At 44.3% G+C, this 17,260-nt stretch overlaps 1 protein-coding gene across 2 annotated transcripts; it reads left to right on the top strand.

The window, feature by feature from the left end:
* Positions 1-1,361: 1,361 nt before the first annotated feature.
* On the top strand, positions 1,362-10,515 carry LOC124545086. 2 transcript variants are annotated; one of them, XM_047123897.1, is made up of 4 exons: positions 1,362-1,469; positions 4,577-4,678; positions 8,632-8,806; positions 10,279-10,515. In XM_047123897.1, exons 1-4 carry the CDS (start codon positions 1,458-1,460, stop codon positions 10,398-10,400), a joined length of 411 nt encoding a protein of 136 aa, XP_046979853.1. In that variant the 5' UTR covers positions 1,362-1,457; the 3' UTR covers positions 10,401-10,515. The 2 variants fall into 2 exon arrangements, with proteins under 2 accessions (XP_046979853.1, XP_046979852.1); XM_047123896.1 differs by having other exon boundaries at positions 10,276-10,515.
* Positions 10,516-17,260: the final 6,745 nt, after the last annotated feature.

Here is a 17,260-nt window from a genome sequence, read left to right as displayed (position 1 = left end):
CAGTGTAAGGATAAACGTGTTTGACAATGTTTTATGACTAGTTTTATAAATTACGAATTTGAATTTCCACAATCCTATTTAACTAACGATCTTATATCTACATCTTATAATGATTGATCTTCCCACTTGCAGTTTATATACATTAAATATATATTTAAAAAATATTAAAGTCGCCAATGTCATATTGCCAGTTATATCTAAGAACTCAAATGAAATCTAAATGTCCAAACAAAGAATATTCTTGCAAAAAATGTCTCAAGTAAATAGGTGAATAATAATTTAGTTTCATAACAGAACTCTCTGTTCCTTAGTTTTACGTATATAGTTTGGTAACGTCGCTACGTTTAAAAAAATTGTTTACACACATAGTTTCAGGATATTTGTTAGTAAATATGACAGAACTTTCCATTGAAAAATATAAAGTACCTAATTTTCAGAGTAATACATGTCGTAGTTGTGTAACTGATTCATAAAGTTATCACATGAGTCTAAAGGCTTTTAAAACATGATTTTACAATGCGAACTCCTGCTCAATACAACATTAATTATTGGTTACCAGTTAAACTTTTTTGTAAAATAAGGTAATATAACAGTGTACTTCATCACCTTTATTTTATTAGATGGTTAACTAGGACAATTACATAAGAAATGGGTTAAGGTAGTATGCCATTCTGTTCTCGATAAAATACAAGTGATGACGACTGATACACCTTTTCCGATTGTCGAATGAGATGTCTCAGTGGTAAGACTTTGGAACTGTAGTCTGGAGCACAGTGGTGCAAATATTCGCCTAGCCAACCAGAATTAGGATTTCCACGTTTTATGTAAATCATTTAAGGTACACGCAAGGACGGTTCCTTTGAAACGGCACGGCCGATTCCTTCCCAGTTCTTCCCCAATTCTCAGCTCCTGTAACGATTTCGTCGTCGGTGGGACGTTAGACCCTGTTCTTCTTCATTTTCCAATTGAAGTTCGTTCCTTACAAACGGATACGAGCTGCGTGGTATGTGTCGGAGCAGGCAGCACAAACAGAACACTGTAACGCTGCATGACGATAGAGGCGGCGCGTGAGGAGGTGTCAGAATCGTGGCCCATCCGTCACGACCGGCGTCCAGGCGCAGGCGGCGCGCTGCTCCCGGCTAACGTAACACCTCTAAAATAATTTACGTACCGCGCAGAGAGGAGCCACTCATCACCAGGAGCCAAGGTCCCCGGCGTCGGAAGATTCCCAGGGGGAGGCCGAGCACTGTCCGGACACAAGACACGAACGTGACGAAGAAGAGCAAAAAGGAACACCACATGCTGACCAATGAAACCAGTGCACACGTGTTGTCCAGCAGCAAGGTGAAGGCCCGACCAGGGTCAGGGGCGTGCAGACATCTATAAAACGGACGGACTCCTCTCGGTTGGCATCCAGTGTCGCACAACAGATCCTGGGAACACACGTACCGGCTGCCATGAGTCCTCTGGTGAGCATATTATGATACTACATCTTACGGCGGTAAAGGCTCTCTCATGGAATCCTCGAGAACTCTTCTCAGTCGAGGATCGCTCAGTTAGTTTCATGCCACATTGAAGTTGTTTATATCGTATTTTAAAGTTATTTCTCCATGTACACTACACTCCACTCGTGCTGTGGTACAGAATATTTTCCTTTTCTAACTTTTTACATTTACTGTTTAACTTTCATCATTTTTGAAAATTTTGTTAGCAGTAGATACTTCAGCATATATACTCCCATGGTACCTGTAGAACAAACTACCTGCTGCCTTCCTTTGGAAAAATAATTACATAGATGGCTCTCTTAGGCTAACGTCGTCTGCTTGTCTCCTTCGCTTCAGAAATCTTCGACCATTCTGATCCCTACAAACCAGAACTGCTGCTGTTATTTCTTTGGCTCGATTCTACATTTCCGTATTATATTTATATTTATTTATAATTTCTCCTTACTTGCTCCATTTCGTCTTGGAAGAAAAGTGAAATGAGAAGTGTTAACTTTTAACTATTCATTTCATTTTAAAACTCTTCAAAATCTTTAGCGTTTTTAAATGGATGGGTAATTTCATTGCTCAACCTGCCGATTACTTTATTATTTCACTATTTCCAGAACCTATTTATCAAGAACATGCAAATTACTTTGGAGCACAGAGTAACGGCATCCCAAATACATATCGATAATATTGGGAGAGACTTTTATCACAGCGTGTTCATGTCAGGACAGCTAAACCTACATTTTAAATAAGGTGTCAGCACAAGGGATACAGTTACTGCACTCGTTTAGAAATATTTCGTTATCTATTCACCAAGCGTGGTCAGGTCATTGGGTGTCACTTGTGTCAAACACCTGTTCGCGAGATTTCCACACTCCTAAACATCCCTAGGTCCACTGTTTCCGCTGTGATAGTGAAGTGGAAACGTCAAGGGACACGTACAACACAAAAGTGTACAGGGCGATCTCGTCTGTTGACTGACAGAGACAGCCGACAGTTGACGAGGGTAGTAATACGTAATGGCAGACAGCTATCCACACCATCACACAGGAATCCCAAACTGCATCAGGATACACTCCGTGAGTTCTGTGGAGCGCACCATTCTGCTCTCTCACGATGGCTAATGACTACTGAGGACGCTGATATGGAGTACCTGCCAGTGGCTGGCAGTACAATGCACCTAACGTATCTTTTTGGTGGTGTCCGGATACTTTTTATCACATAGTGTATAATGTTCAAGATGTTGAAAGTAAATGATCAACGTTAAATGACCATGAACTTGATCGAATAATCTGCATAAAACACACTGGCCATTTAGACCAACACGAATAACAAAAGTACCGTCCATACAAATTTCTCGCATAGGAGACATGGCCTATTGCAAATGCGGAAATTACATCGAAAGCCTCGTATAACCAGTAAAGCACAAAAAAAAACAGTTATCATTGTATCCATGTGAACAAATCACTCTGACTATAGGTATACGCTACAAGTACTAACGTGGCCACGTTCTCATATTCTCATAGTAATATTGCTTTGAGGCCTCGAGAAGACATTACATTAAAAACAGTTTCACGTTTTATTATATTCTTTCTATGGAAAAGCGGTAGGATGAATAATGCAGAATTAGATGATTTTTGGGATTTGTGTTGGAGACTGGCTCAATAACAGCGTGAAGTTGTAACATAATGCAGGTCTCCCATTACGTTTGTACGTTGTTGTCAGTAGTGCACCAACCAAATGCGAGCGACGGTTGAATTTAACTTCATAGTAAGAACAGCTTCTAACGAAACGTGTCTCTCGGACTAGTGATCTCGCTGACACACCAATAAGCCGATATTTGTGGTGACCGATGCAGGGTAGCTATATTGTCTTACAGAGACCATAGATAATGAGCTACATTTATTGATAGTCAATACTGTAAGTAAATTCACTCCGAGATCAGCTGTTTCAGTCTCTACAGACCGTCTTCATATCTATACTGGTTGGCTGCAGTGTTACAAGTTGCATAATATTCTTCGCTTAGCGGCCTCATCAATGGAATACTGGCGTTACTAAGATCCCGCTGAAGGGATAATCGTGGTAGGCCGGGGAGAATGTTTGTAACTAATCAACACAAATCTGATGCTCACCAACAGAAATTCAAATTGGCAATGTTCGACAGATATGTTTTTCAGTAGCGTGTGGATATAAATCAAGAATTTTAATGTGCCATGTACTACACATCAAGCAATTTTCTTGAAGTAACAGTAGAATAAGGAAAATTAGAGTAACTATTGGCGTACCTTCGACGAGGGTGTCATTAGAGACCGATTACAAGCACGGAATGGAAAGGGAAGGGAGAGAGAATCAGGTAAGGCCTTTTCAAAGTTGCCACAGCATCATTTACCTTAAGGGCTATAGGTAGGTCACAGCACACCAGAATCTGGACCAGATGGACATGTGAACACCAGTTCTCCCGAACGTGTGTCCTAACCACCATACTGTCTGGTTCCTGTTGTAATGGTAGTTGACCATTATACGTCTTTCAACAAATTCTCGCTCATTTTTACATCTACTCGCATACTTCGCAAATACAGTCTTGCCAATGTTATCGATTTTATATTCTGTTCTATTCGAGTACTGAACGAGGGAAAAATGTTCCCTAGTCCTGATCAAAGTTTTCCGGAGGTATTCATGACTTCATGCAATGACTCATAGCTCGAACAGAGAGCTGCACTTCCGGATAAGGTAATAAAAAAGAACTGTATGACTCTGTACGTTCCCTAGTGTCTCTTATGTTATTCTCGTCAACCTAATGCGAGATATACTTTAGTTGCAACGTAATGGTCACGCTTTCTTCGATTGTGGGTGTTTACCACACGTTTACGGATGACTACGGCTTTAGGGCGTGGCTCTCGTCCTAAAATGTAATGAGACTCCTAATGTCAAAAAAGATTGAAAGATTGCAGAATTACTAGTAAATCGCTTGAGTCATTATCTGAAGCCCACGAAGAAATTAAAAATAATCAGAAGTCAGTTACTAAACAATAAAAATGATACAGCCGAGAAACTGTTGAAGCTGTGATGTGATGTGTGTGTTTCAGAGTGCTTTCCTGGTGTTGGCGGTGGCGTCCGCGGGCAGCGCGCTGGCGCTGCAAGGCTACCAGCAGCCTGTTGCAGGTGCGCGCGGCTTCGCCGACCCCAGGGTGAGTGCGTCTCTGCTGTGACGAAGTCTGTCGCTACTGCAGCTGCTCGCAAGTCTGAGCAGTCGTTCGCAACTGTGAATGTCCGTAATTTGTAGAGTTCTATTCCTTTACCATATTACCCTACTAGAAATGTAAAGGGGATTGTAATTCGCGACCCATTGTATTTACATAGGTGGTGGAACGCACCTACAACGTTGTTCGACAAGTGATGCTGGGTACGGAGACACGCGTGTAGGGTTTTACGATTTGGCCACAGTTTCCAGAGTTAAAATATCAGTCATTCGAGAGTTAGAAAAGCAAAGAATCTCTCCTCCCTGCTTCCACCAGCCTCCTACGCTGAAGCCAAATCATGCGCTACATATTTCTCCAAGAGCGCAGGGAAGGTGGTGAGTTCAGGACAGCTTCTTGGGGCAGACAGAAGGCGCTTGGATGGAGCGTTGGGGTGGATCCAAATATAAAGACTGGGAAGGTTCGTTTGCAACACGTCGTGCAGCACATTTTTTTAAACGCGTCAGGAAATTTTAATTCACTCGCAGTTTTTGCGCTCGAAAAGCACTAGGCCTTTGTGTCGGACGGTGGAAACTGTGGAATGCCTATTCGCGCCGGTCGTTGTGGCCGAGCGGTTCTAGGCGCTTCAATCTGGAACGCGCGACCGCTACGGTCGCAGGTTCGAGTCCTGCCTCGGGCATGGATGTGTGTGATGTCCTTAGGTTAGTTAGGTTTACATAGCTCTAAGTTCTAGGGGCCTGATGACCTCAGATGTTAAGTCTCATAGTGCTCAGAGCCATTTGAACCATTTGAAGACGGAAACGCTTATCCTGCATGCCACTGTGTACGCTAGTGCTGGTAACAGCCATGGAAGTGGTCGCCTTCACGATCTATCAGTCTTCACACGTTACTCCGTGTCCACCACAGCGGGATAACGTTTTCATCACGGGGGAACGACACAAAATGCTGTCTGATATTGACATATTGATATCTGTAATATTGACTTTCGTAATGCCTCAGATGAGGTCTCTGCAACAATAAAAATCAAATCAACTATGTATTGAATTGTATTGTATCTTAACTGGGCACCTAGAAACGACGGAGAGGCTCCGTTCCCGCCGCAGCCGCAGTGGTCCACAACCCCACGACGACTACCGCTGTCCACTTCACCCCTTCGCCGCCCCACACCGAACCCAGGGTTATTGTGCGGTTCGGCCCCCGGTGGACCCCCACCCCCATGGAACGTCTCACACCAGACGAGTGTAACCTCTATGTTTGCATGGTAGAGTAATGATGGTGTACGCGTACGTGGAGAACTTGTTTGCGCAGCAATCGCCGACATTGTGCAACTGAGGCGGAATAAGGGGAACCAGCCCGCATTCGCCGAGGCAGATAGGAAACCGCCTAAAAACCATCCACAGACTGGCCGGTTCGCCGGACCTCGACACAAATCCGCCGGGCGGATTCCTGCTGGGGACCAGACGCTCCTTCCCGCCCGGAGAGCCGTGCGTTCGGCCAACCGGGCGGGATAATCAATTATGTGATAAACCATTGATTTTTCTTTGCTGTTTAAATGGATGAAATGCAAGTTAAGTAAAACGGGCAGTTTTGGTGTTTCACCTACTACTAATTTCTTTAATAATGGTTCAAAAATAAAAAACGACAGCAAATTTTAATTCTTGAATTAACGAATTAATATTTTAGTAGACTTAAGTTTCAAGTATTATATGAAAGAGAAAGTGTAAAAGGTACTGACTACGTTTTGCAAAATAGAGAACCCCCAGTTGATAAGAGCTACGGACCCCGCGTCAGCAAAAACCAGACCAGAGGGAACACCAATGAAAAACTGCTCGTTTCGTCACGATTTCGTTTATTACGAGCGAGAGTGTCACGGAGACGCTCCATGAACTTCAGTGGCCGACGCTACAAGAATCGCGTTTTGGACCACGAGAGGATTTATTGTACGTTCCACGAGGAGTTGGAAGACATAGTACTTCCTCGTATATACATTAAGGAGGAACGAGCATGAGTAGAATATCAGCGGTATTTCATACGTAGCCCTGTCGTCAATAATAATACCCACGCGCACGAATGGAACAATGTAGAAGTGTAAAAGTAGATTAAGACAAAACTGTTTCACAAGTGGATAGGTTAGTGAAGTGACATGACGTGTCATTTAAAATGAAAACAAAAATAGAGTTGGGGAATTTGGGAAGAAAGTGAGAAAGGATGTAGATAGCCGACGGGTGTAGATGAGCCAATGGAGGGAGAGAGAGCTTCGGAAAAGAGGATAAGCGAAATACGAGAGAAAGAGCTTTATTAGCTCGCCTATAGTTGAATTAAACACCGAAGAGGCAAAGAAGCTGGTACACCTGCCTAAACCGTGTATGACCCCGTGACATACAGAAGCGCCGCAACATGACGCGGCATGGACTCGAAGTAGTGCTGCTGGGAACTGACACCATGAATCCTGCTGGGCTATCCATAAATCCGTAAGAATACGAGGACCCCATCGTTTTCTTACGGATTTATGGACAGCCCTCTTCTGAACACTACGTTGCATGGCATCCCAGAAGCGCTCAATCTTGTTTATGTCTGGAGAGTTTGGTGGCCAGCGGAAGTGTTTAAACTCAGATGTTTCTGGAGCCACTCTGTAGCAATTCTGGGCGATTGAGGTGTCGCATTGTCCTGCTGGAATTACCGAAATCCATAGGACTGTACAGTGGACGCAAATGGATGCAGCTGATGAAACAGGATACTTACGTACGTGTCTCCTGTCACAGTCGTAAGCAGACGTATCAAGGGTCCCATATCACTGGAACTGCACACGCCCCACAGCATTACAGAGCCTCGACCGCTGTCACAGTCCCCTGCTGACATGCAGGGTCCATGGATTCATGCGGTTGTCTCCATACCCGTACACGTCCATCCACTTGATACAATTTCAAACGACTCGTCCGACCGGACAACGTGTTTCGAATTATCAGTAGTTCAATGTCGGTATTGATAGGCCCAGGCAAGGCTTAAGGCTTTGTCTCGTGCAGTGTCCGCCTCTGGTAGCTGAGTGGTCAGCGCGACAGACTGTCAATCCAAAGGGCCCGGGTTCGATTCCCGGCTGGGTCGGAGATTTTCTCCGTTCACGGACAGGGTGTTGTGTTGTCCTAATCATCATCATTTCATCCCCATCGACGCGCAAGTCGCCGAAGTGGCGTCAAATCGAAAGACTTGCACCAGGCGAAGGGTCTACCCGACGGGAGGCCCTCGTCACACGACATTTCATTAACGGTACACGAATGGGCCTTCGGCTCCAAAAGACCATATCGATGATGTTTCGTTGATTGGTTCGGACGCTGACACCGTTGACGGCTCAGCAATGAAAACTGCAGGAATTTGCGGAAGGGTTGCATTTCTTTCCGGTTCTTGCAAGATCTTTTTCCGGCCGCAGCAATGTCGGAGATTTAATGTTTTACCAGAATCCTGATATTCACGGTACACTCGTGAAATGATCGTAGGGGAAAATCGCTACTTCATTGGTACATCGGAGATGCTGTGTCCCATCGCTCGTGCGCCGACTGTAATATCACGTTCAAACTCATTTAAATCTTGATAATCTGACATTGTAGTAGCAGTAACCGACATAACAACTGCGTCAGACACTTCTTGTCTTATATAGGCGCTGCCGACCGCAGCGTCATATTCTGCCTGTTTACATATCGCTCTAGTTAAATACGCATGTCTATACTAGTTTCTTTGGCGCTTTAGTGTGCGAGTAACTGTTGCACCTTGAGATTTCTTATCATGAAACATAATCACATGAGCCGAATTCAATTGCATCACAATACGCGGTCACTGGCGATCGCTGTACATGTAATGTTCTAATTAGCCCACTTCTACTAATATCCATGATGTGGTGAGCAGTAGCACGTGCGTTTAGAAAGATGACCGGCCGCTTCCACGTGTTGCAGGCTGCCGCTGGTCTGGGCTACGGCGGACCCAGCGCTGTGGTTGGAGGCGGTCCCGAGCCGAGCGCTCTGTACCGCTCCCAGATCTACACGGACCCCGAGTACTACGGCTACGAGAGCACCTTCCCCGGCGGCCGCAGCAACTTCAAGGCCTACAGATCCGTGCCGGAGGGACCAGGTTAGTCCAGAGGGCTGCTGCGCCTCTTCTGCCGAGATTGCAGCTCGGCGGAGGCGATACGGTTGTGGGGGGGGCCAATTGATAGCGTTTCTTTACGATAGTCTACCCGAAAAAAATGTGTCAGTAGTTTAAAAACATCGTATCTTTGAAAATAATAAGTGGTGATGCGATAAACATTATATGTACGCCAAGGAAGTCATATTCAGCCTATCTTCTTATTTCGAAATTATCTTATATCGCACCTTCCGGCATTACCAGGCTCCATCAGAACAAAAATTCATAGAATGAAGGCTCTAATTACGGGTTGTGCTAGTTGCTGGTGTATCTTTCATGGCTGTATGATCGTAGTTTATGAAACTTTTTTTATTCCTGAGGGTTCGTTCGCAGGTATGTTCGACAGCGTCAGAGATACCGTTGCCTACCGTCGACAAGACTGTGCAGAAACAGAAGCGCTCTTGAGGATGCCCCACACCCCCCTCTACGACACGTCAGGAACAAAAAGCTTTCATGGATCACGACTATACAAACCGCAAAATCAAGAGGAAGCAAAATCAAAATAATTGCGCTTATGGCGCGTTATGTACCACCCGTCATTGTGCTGATAAGTTCGTTCAAATGCATCCTATTTTACGTCAAGACACTGACACGTTATTTGTGTGTCCATTTCAGTATTTATGCTAACCGAGTATTTGAATGCGTTATGTTTGCAAGAAGAATGAGAAAGTCCACACAAGCCTCGCACCTATTCTATTTTACGTATGATTTCCACATCTGCGATATTTGAAATGATAAATAAATCAAGACCCTACGCTGACAACAGGCGTTGATATACATCAACGGGGACAGTTGAAAATGTGTGCCCCGACCGGGACTCGAACCCGGGATCTCCTGCTTACGTAGCATCAGAGCCACCGAGTGCACAGAGGATAGTGCGACTGCAGGGACTTATCCCTTGCATGCTCCCCGTGAGACCCACATTCCCAACTTAATGTCCACACACTACATTCGCAGCGCCCCTGCCCATTACACTCGTTACTCGCGGCAGACAATGGTACCGAGTCGCGTAAGAGTTCGGGCAATACGTGTGCATCTGCACAGAAGAAGGTCAATGGCCGGTTAGCCTTAACTATATGAAAGTGGTATCTGTTCTTTCGGACGTGTCCGAAAGAACAGATACCATCTTCATATCTGCGAGTAGAATAAAGTCAGACTGAAAACTGTTTAAGCATACGCATTTTAAAGATTTCATCCACTTCACACACGACGCTTCATGTTTTGAGGTTTATGATAATTAATTACAACACTTTTTAAAAGTCCATGTATGAAAAGTACCATCCAAACAAATATCGATTTTCATGGTGTTGTTTAAGATGTATCAGCATCTCTTACAGCTCATCATCATGTCCATGTTTGCACTGCAAATTCCAAAGTCGGAAAGACATCGCACTGACACCCTGTTGTGTTGTTGGCAGGCCTGTCCGGAGGAGCCGCGGGCGCCTACGGTGACTACGACAGCGTGGTAGTAGCCGGCAGGGGTGCCAACCGTCCAGGCCTGTCGCCACAAGCCGGTGTCGGTCTCCGTGGCCGCTACTAGCAGATGCATCTATGTGTTCCGTGCTGTCTACACTAATCCTTCTATAATGCAAACCTTCTGTGCTGTAAATCTTCTGTAGCTTTTTTCCTACATTAAATCACTTTGGACTAATGAAGCTGACTTTAAAATTTATTACGTAAGCACAAAACGACTATCGGCTGCCCCAATAATCACTAGAAGTTTGGGTGATGTGTGTGAATGGACAGAAAATTTTCTGTCGCAGTTCGTTTGCGGCTCTTGTTGTACCGTATTTCAACAGAATTTGGGAAGCGACCTCCGAGCTTCCTTTGATACGGTGAGGCGATATGAAAATGAGCTATTTGCTGAAATCGGAATTTATTATACATTCCCCCAATGCGATTCTTGTCCGTTTAATGACATCTGACTATGCAATACAGGCCTCTGTTGAACAGTCACATTGGGTAAGGTCGCTCGCCTCAGAGAAACTAGTGGTGGAAGTAAATTATTAGCATCAAGTGAAGTTGTGGGATAGGGTCGGTGTGTCCATATAGGTAGTCTGAAATATTGCTGAAGATAATCAGATTTATTCTATTTGAGAATTTACATATAAATCGTCTTAATGAGGTGATGCCTCTTGAATGTGGACAAATTAATAACTTAATAAGGAGAAAGAAGTATGAGATCCCCTTTTACACCCGCAGGACAGGGCAGATAGTTGAACTTGTGGAAAGGGGCCAAAATGAGTGGCTATCAGTTGCACTCGAACATACTACTTTAATCATTTGACAAACATTACAAGAGTAAAGAAAACATTAAAAACAAAGCATGCCAAAGATTAATTTTAGAACTTCATTCCCAGCTAAATGCGCCATTCAATTTCACCCCTCAGGGGCAAAACAACTTTAATTTAAAACCGGCTGAAGATCAATAACTTAAGACTCAAAAAGAGGAATTTGAGTTTAAAAGGCAGAAGGCCTTACCTTAAAACATTTAATCACTTAAGACTCAAAAACAAGAACTTGAATTTTAAAAGGCAGAAGGCCCCATCTTAAAACATTTCTCTAAATTAGGCAGCAGACCAAACAATCTCATGCCTTAAGGGCAAAACAACTTTAATTTAAATTCGGCTGAAGGTCAGTAACTTAAGACTCAGGAATTTGAATTTAAAAAGCAGAAGGCCTTATCTTAAAACATTTCTCTAAATTAGGCTGAAGGCCCAAACAGTCTCACGCTTTAGGGCAAAACAACTTTAATTTAAAATCAGCTGAAGGCCTATAACTTAAGACTCGAAACAGGAATTTAAATTTTAAAAGGCAGAAGGTCTTACCCTAAAATCTCTTCAAATCAGGCTGAAGGCCCAAACAATCTCACACCTCAAGGGCAAAAAGCTTTAATTAAAATCGGCTAGAACCCATACAGAAACAAACAATAGGGACAAATAAAAAAAGGCAGCACATCACACGGCGCTCAGAAGTTTCCGAGTGTTGGCCTGGAATTCAAGCACTAACGCTCGCTTAGGTGAGACAGGCAGTCGGGCCAACAATACTAAATCCGACGGCAACCCAACCGACAGTCAACGGACCAAGCGACAGGATAACTTACGCTCCACCCAACCAGCACACAACAGGGAGTCCAATGGAACAATGCAGAAGGTATCGGCGCCCACAACGAATTACACATTCGGTTGCACGCCGTGCTGGACAGCCACAACACGACGAGCAAAATGCACTGCCTGAATTTACGTCAACGGCCAGGGCATGTAACCGGAACGTTAATGGCCACAAGGCAGAAGATTCCGCTGGTGCACTTCAATTCCAAAATAATCAAGGTAAGTTAGACTCCACAGGGGGGCGGCTAGAATTTTGCCAACTTGAAAACACATGTTGTTTCTTGCAGGAATGTCCCAACAGACCAAAACGAAATCAAACGACACAGTGTGAACAGCTGAGGCTGGCTGGTAGATTAAGTAAAGACTCAACTTTCGTGTCCAGGATCGGTGAGGCACGGACCTCGTAGCAATGGGAACAGCCCCTCACACTTTGACCATGCATGGACGCCGCCAGCAGGTCCGGCCAGATACGCGTCATGGAGACTTCCTCGTTGCTCCACGCCAACCGACCGACCAAGAATAGCAACCAAGGTTTAAAGCACAGCATAATACGAGCCAGCCACGACTCAGAGTATAACACAAATCTACAACACTAAAACTTAGCGATGCGGATTGACACTTCCCCTTAATGAGAGCCTAAGATTCTAGGTCAAGTAATTTCCATCTGCATCTAATCACAGAAATAATGCTACGATGCTCGCTAGGTCAATGTCCACCCATTTAACTTCTATGAACTGCAAGGCAGATCATGTTACGGCCTGAGCTGCGTAGATTACCTAGTCAGCTCTTCTGCTTCACGACAGGGTCCCCAGCCAGCTGTTCTCGTCGTGTTGTTATGTCGATCAGGTGTGTCTCTGCAGCCACAGTGACGCTCGTACGTGACACAATCCCGCTAAATTATCCAGAGTTCCGGTACACAATTTCTCTGCAATCACTTTGTATCGCCTGGTACAGAGTACTGGGTCCTTCGCAAACGGACGCTGAAACTCAAGGTCTCATTTCTACCAAAAATCTAGAGTGGTGTGCCGCTCCACTGGAGTGGCTGTCGAATCGCAACATTTTAACCAATTTTTCGCCAATGAGCGCTATTCCCGCTCGACGCCGCTTAAAGTCTGGCCAATCACTATTGCCTGTGAGAGTCGCCGCTCGTCCGAAAAACTTTCCAGACGCTTCCTTGGCGCCAGCATCTAAACGGACACATACCGTACCTATGTCCCACTGTCCCACGCTTAAAAAATATGGAGCGGGAGATTCGTGGAGACACATTCCCTGCTGGAAATATCGCCCGCAATGCTTTTGTGAACCCAGGGCCCAGGGCCGAGGGTGAAGCAGCATCTTCCTGCGTTATTCACTTCGGGGAGGCATTCTGCTTGTCTCCCACTGTTCTGCCGGAAATGCCACCTGCCTGCCCGGTGGAATCAAAGCCCTGCCACTCGAGACCGCTCCGGCGGTGCCAACACCTCCTGGAGTGCTGGAGGTTGTCAGATTCGACCTTCGGACTAACGCGCTGCTGGCTTCCTGCCATTGGCACCCCGAGTGCAGTTGCTCACGAAGCTCTGTCCGCAAAAATTATTTGCACTTAATGCAATGCACTACATTCTCATTGCTCATTCTTTAGCCATCTCTGTTAGCATAGCGCGATGAACCGCAAATTTGTTCACATACATGCTGCTACTCGTCATTACTGCCATCATTACTTACTAAAAAACGCAAAGTGGCTATTGATATGGACGTTGCACTGCCAGTGCATAGCCCACTATATTGGCATTTTGCAAATGCTGCACCTTAATTTCAGTGACAGATCACTGGAATAATACAAAAATTCGGACTAGAGTTCAGACTTGATCGACGAAGTACATTGCAAACTAATTGTGGCCAGTCATTATTGAGAGTTTAGTGGTTCTCAAACCTCACGGTTCTTAACAGTATCTCGTGTCATACACTGGTACATCAGCTCCTGCTTAACAATCTGTGCTGGTCTGGAATGTGATCGCTTTGCAAGCAGTACAACATAATTGCAGATTTTCATACCAAGCCAAATAAATATGTAATCTTAAGTACAGCTGGAGGAGTTTCAATAAAAAAATTATACCAGCTGATGTCCCACCATCGTCCCGTTTAAATATGGATATGCGAAAGATTTCATACCAAGAGTTGCATGAGAAGTGCAAATTTTCGATCTCGGCTTCACTTCAGTTCCACGTGTACGAATTAAGGTAAGAACTGCATAGAGCCTGGCTTCATCGATCGCAAAGAGGGAAAACAAAGGGCTTCAGGGTCACTAAACACTATGCGTTAAACAAAATTTCCAATTTATGAAGATAAATTGCTCTCGAAAACGTTACGAACCTACCATGCCTTTCAGCGTAACAAATTTCTCAATACAGCCGAGAAGGGGCCGCAGTGACGGCATTCCAATTCGCGTAGAAGAACATAACAAGAACCTCGAAACAACGTCTTGGCTCACTGATTCAGAAAGTGTTACGCGTACAGAAATGAACTAGAACAAAATATTGCAAGCATCCATATGATGAATAAGCAACTACCTGGTTCACTGAGAGCACCACTCATGAGTAGATTCTAATTCTTAATTTTAAGGATCAGTTTACAAAATGTGACTCAAACAGTTAGTCGGAGGGGACATCAGTAATGTCTAAAGTAATGCAAAGATAATTCCCTCTCTCTAAGGCAGGATCAGAATGTCGCAGCATACAAGGTGTCGCACCTAAGAGTCGTCAGGCGCATTTTCTGTGGTGTTTCCGCAGATATTTGCAATTTCTTTGCTGCCTTGTGTAGCTGGAGTCAAGCCAAACAAATACTGCTCATCACGTCTGTCACGTGAACATCGGTCGTGGTGGAAAGGATCGGTTTGTTTCCCGTTATAAACAAAATTGTTTATAAATCGTAATTTTACGTGTCCATTCGACAGAGCTGTCTCAAATTGGTCTACTCCGATATTCGTTTTATCGATATGTATTGGCAGGCACAGTAAAAGTCGAAGAATGACCAGTACAGTACTCCAGCACCGATAGTACCGCTGAATTGCTGTTTATTCTTCGTGTTTTACTGTCCCTGCCGATATATACCGATAAAACGTATATCGCACTAGACTAATTTGATACAGCTTTATCGAATGAACACGTAAAATTACGATTTGAAAATAAGTTTTTACTGGCAATAGGGTAAAAACCGACTCTTTCTGATGAGACTTTGTCTCACTTGACAGATGTCACGAGAAATAGTTTTTTGTACTGACTGTAGCTACACAGTACAACAACGAAATTGTAAATATCTGCCGAAATACCAGATAAAACGCGTCTGACGATGCTTAGGAGAGACTCTCGGCGTATCAGTCAAGTACTGGGGGCATCGGGCGCGTGGTCCGTCTCAAGTCACCGTGAGCCATTCCTCACGTGTTTCTGCCAAGTCCTCTGACTAATCAAGATAACTCACTTCCTCTGTGGTCACAGATTTTACTCGTTTCGACAGCCATTTGTTTTAAGTAAAACGTGAAGTCTCTGGCGCAAGCTGCGACCGGGCTATCGGCCCGACTGCAAGCAGCAGTGCAGCCCTTCTTTGGGGCGCCCCTAGGAGAGGGGCGGTCCACCGCCCTCAGCCGCCTTTAATCCCCGGGCACGTATTTGATAGCAGGCTAAGTGGACCGGAGGCTACCCTGGGGGGACTGGAGGAGGAAAACTCCCGCCCCTGTCCGGGACTAAACCCGATAGCTCCAGAGCCGGAGTCCAGTCCTCTACCCGCTACGCCACCGGAGCCACTTGTTTTCTTTCCCGGACCACAGTTAATGTGACGTCTTTTACCAACAGGAAAGCAGGAATACGTAGAAAAAATGAAAAACTCTTCACGAGAGGTGGAAAGTTCTCTCTCCGCCCGCACATATTGGACTGATAATAAAATAGATATGAATTACAACATGCGTCATAAAAATCTGATCATGAGCTGTTACTGAGTCAGTCTCACAATGAAAGGATGATATTTCGAGGAAACCTTCGTGTTTTCTGGTCACCATAGCTTTTGTCTTTCTTGCATTTATCCTCATTCCAAGCGCTCTTCACACTTTTATTAGCCTCTCCAGCAAAAATGGGAGTTCTTCATTTTATTTTTTCGACACTGCTTTATTAACCGTGGACTTATTAATCTGTCAGCTCCTCGGAGTGAACCTCTTACACTTTCTGAAGTTTAATTTTTAGTCTATCACCATAAACATTAAAAAGTAATATTGCTTGGGGATTTTTGTGTCAGTCTCGATGTGTTTTTTATGAATAACTGAATGTGCAGCCTTTATGTTGGACATATGTGTATAGTGCGACGCAGCGTCTGGAGTCTCGTGGGATTGACTTATCTGCGTATTATATAAAGTAATTCATCCGCAAACCGCAGTCCTACGTCGGTCCTTCAGAAACCACGAGTGAGATTTTCACCTATCTCTCGCTATTAAAAATGAACCGGACGTTTGTGTGGGAAATTTAAAGTAGTTAAATTTTGAACTGCCATACGTCTTCGTTGGAGGGCATAGTTTTCGATTTATTCAAGAACAACGTATAAAACTGACCTTGAAACGCACTATCTCGCTACGCTGATCCCTCCGCAGTCAGTATTTCTGGATTTCTGGTGTGTTGTTCGTGCCAGTCTTTCGTACCACTGTAGAAAAATTTCTTACTACACGAACTGTTCCCAATATTCAACCTTTTTGGTCTATATTGGTTGGGCTATTACGTCAAAGTGTAGTTGACTACTTGGTTAAGGTTATTAATTTAAACGGGCCCGTGAAGGTAGTGGAAGAAAAACGACTTTTGTAACTGTTGAGCTGAAACTAATTACGTTGAAAATTCGATCCAAACGTAACCTTTAAAAACACAGCAATGTCGTAGTCATATGGCCTGACGAATATAATGGCGTAATCGTTTACTTTACGCTGCTAAAATTCACGAAATTGTTAGATAAAATTTACACAAACCTCAGTTTCAAATTTTTAAGTGCTCGATTAAGCAGGTGGCGTAATAAGGCCAGTCAATCAAGACCGATAAAGATCGGATGTGGGAAACATTTCATGCAGTCACCAATTTAAGTACAATGTAGGAAGAGGAAGTGCCATGGAAAACATACTAGAAATCTCGACGAACAGGGGCTGAATGTGGGAACGGGGCTGCATTTTAGCCACTTTTGTAGATTTTTCTTTACTAACTCAAAAACTAGGGCCTCTACCGAAAACGCATGCCAGAGCAAAATTTAAGCTACATTAAGTTTCCTACAAAAACGCCCGTTCAGTTTT

This window comes from Schistocerca americana, chromosome 8 (genome assembly GCF_021461395.2).
Source record: "Schistocerca americana isolate TAMUIC-IGC-003095 chromosome 8, iqSchAmer2.1, whole genome shotgun sequence".
In the NCBI taxonomy this organism is placed as follows: Eukaryota; Metazoa; Arthropoda; class Insecta; order Orthoptera; family Acrididae; genus Schistocerca; species Schistocerca americana.
Note: the sequence above shows the minus strand (reverse complement) of the source record. Positions and strands in the feature narration are given on the sequence as shown.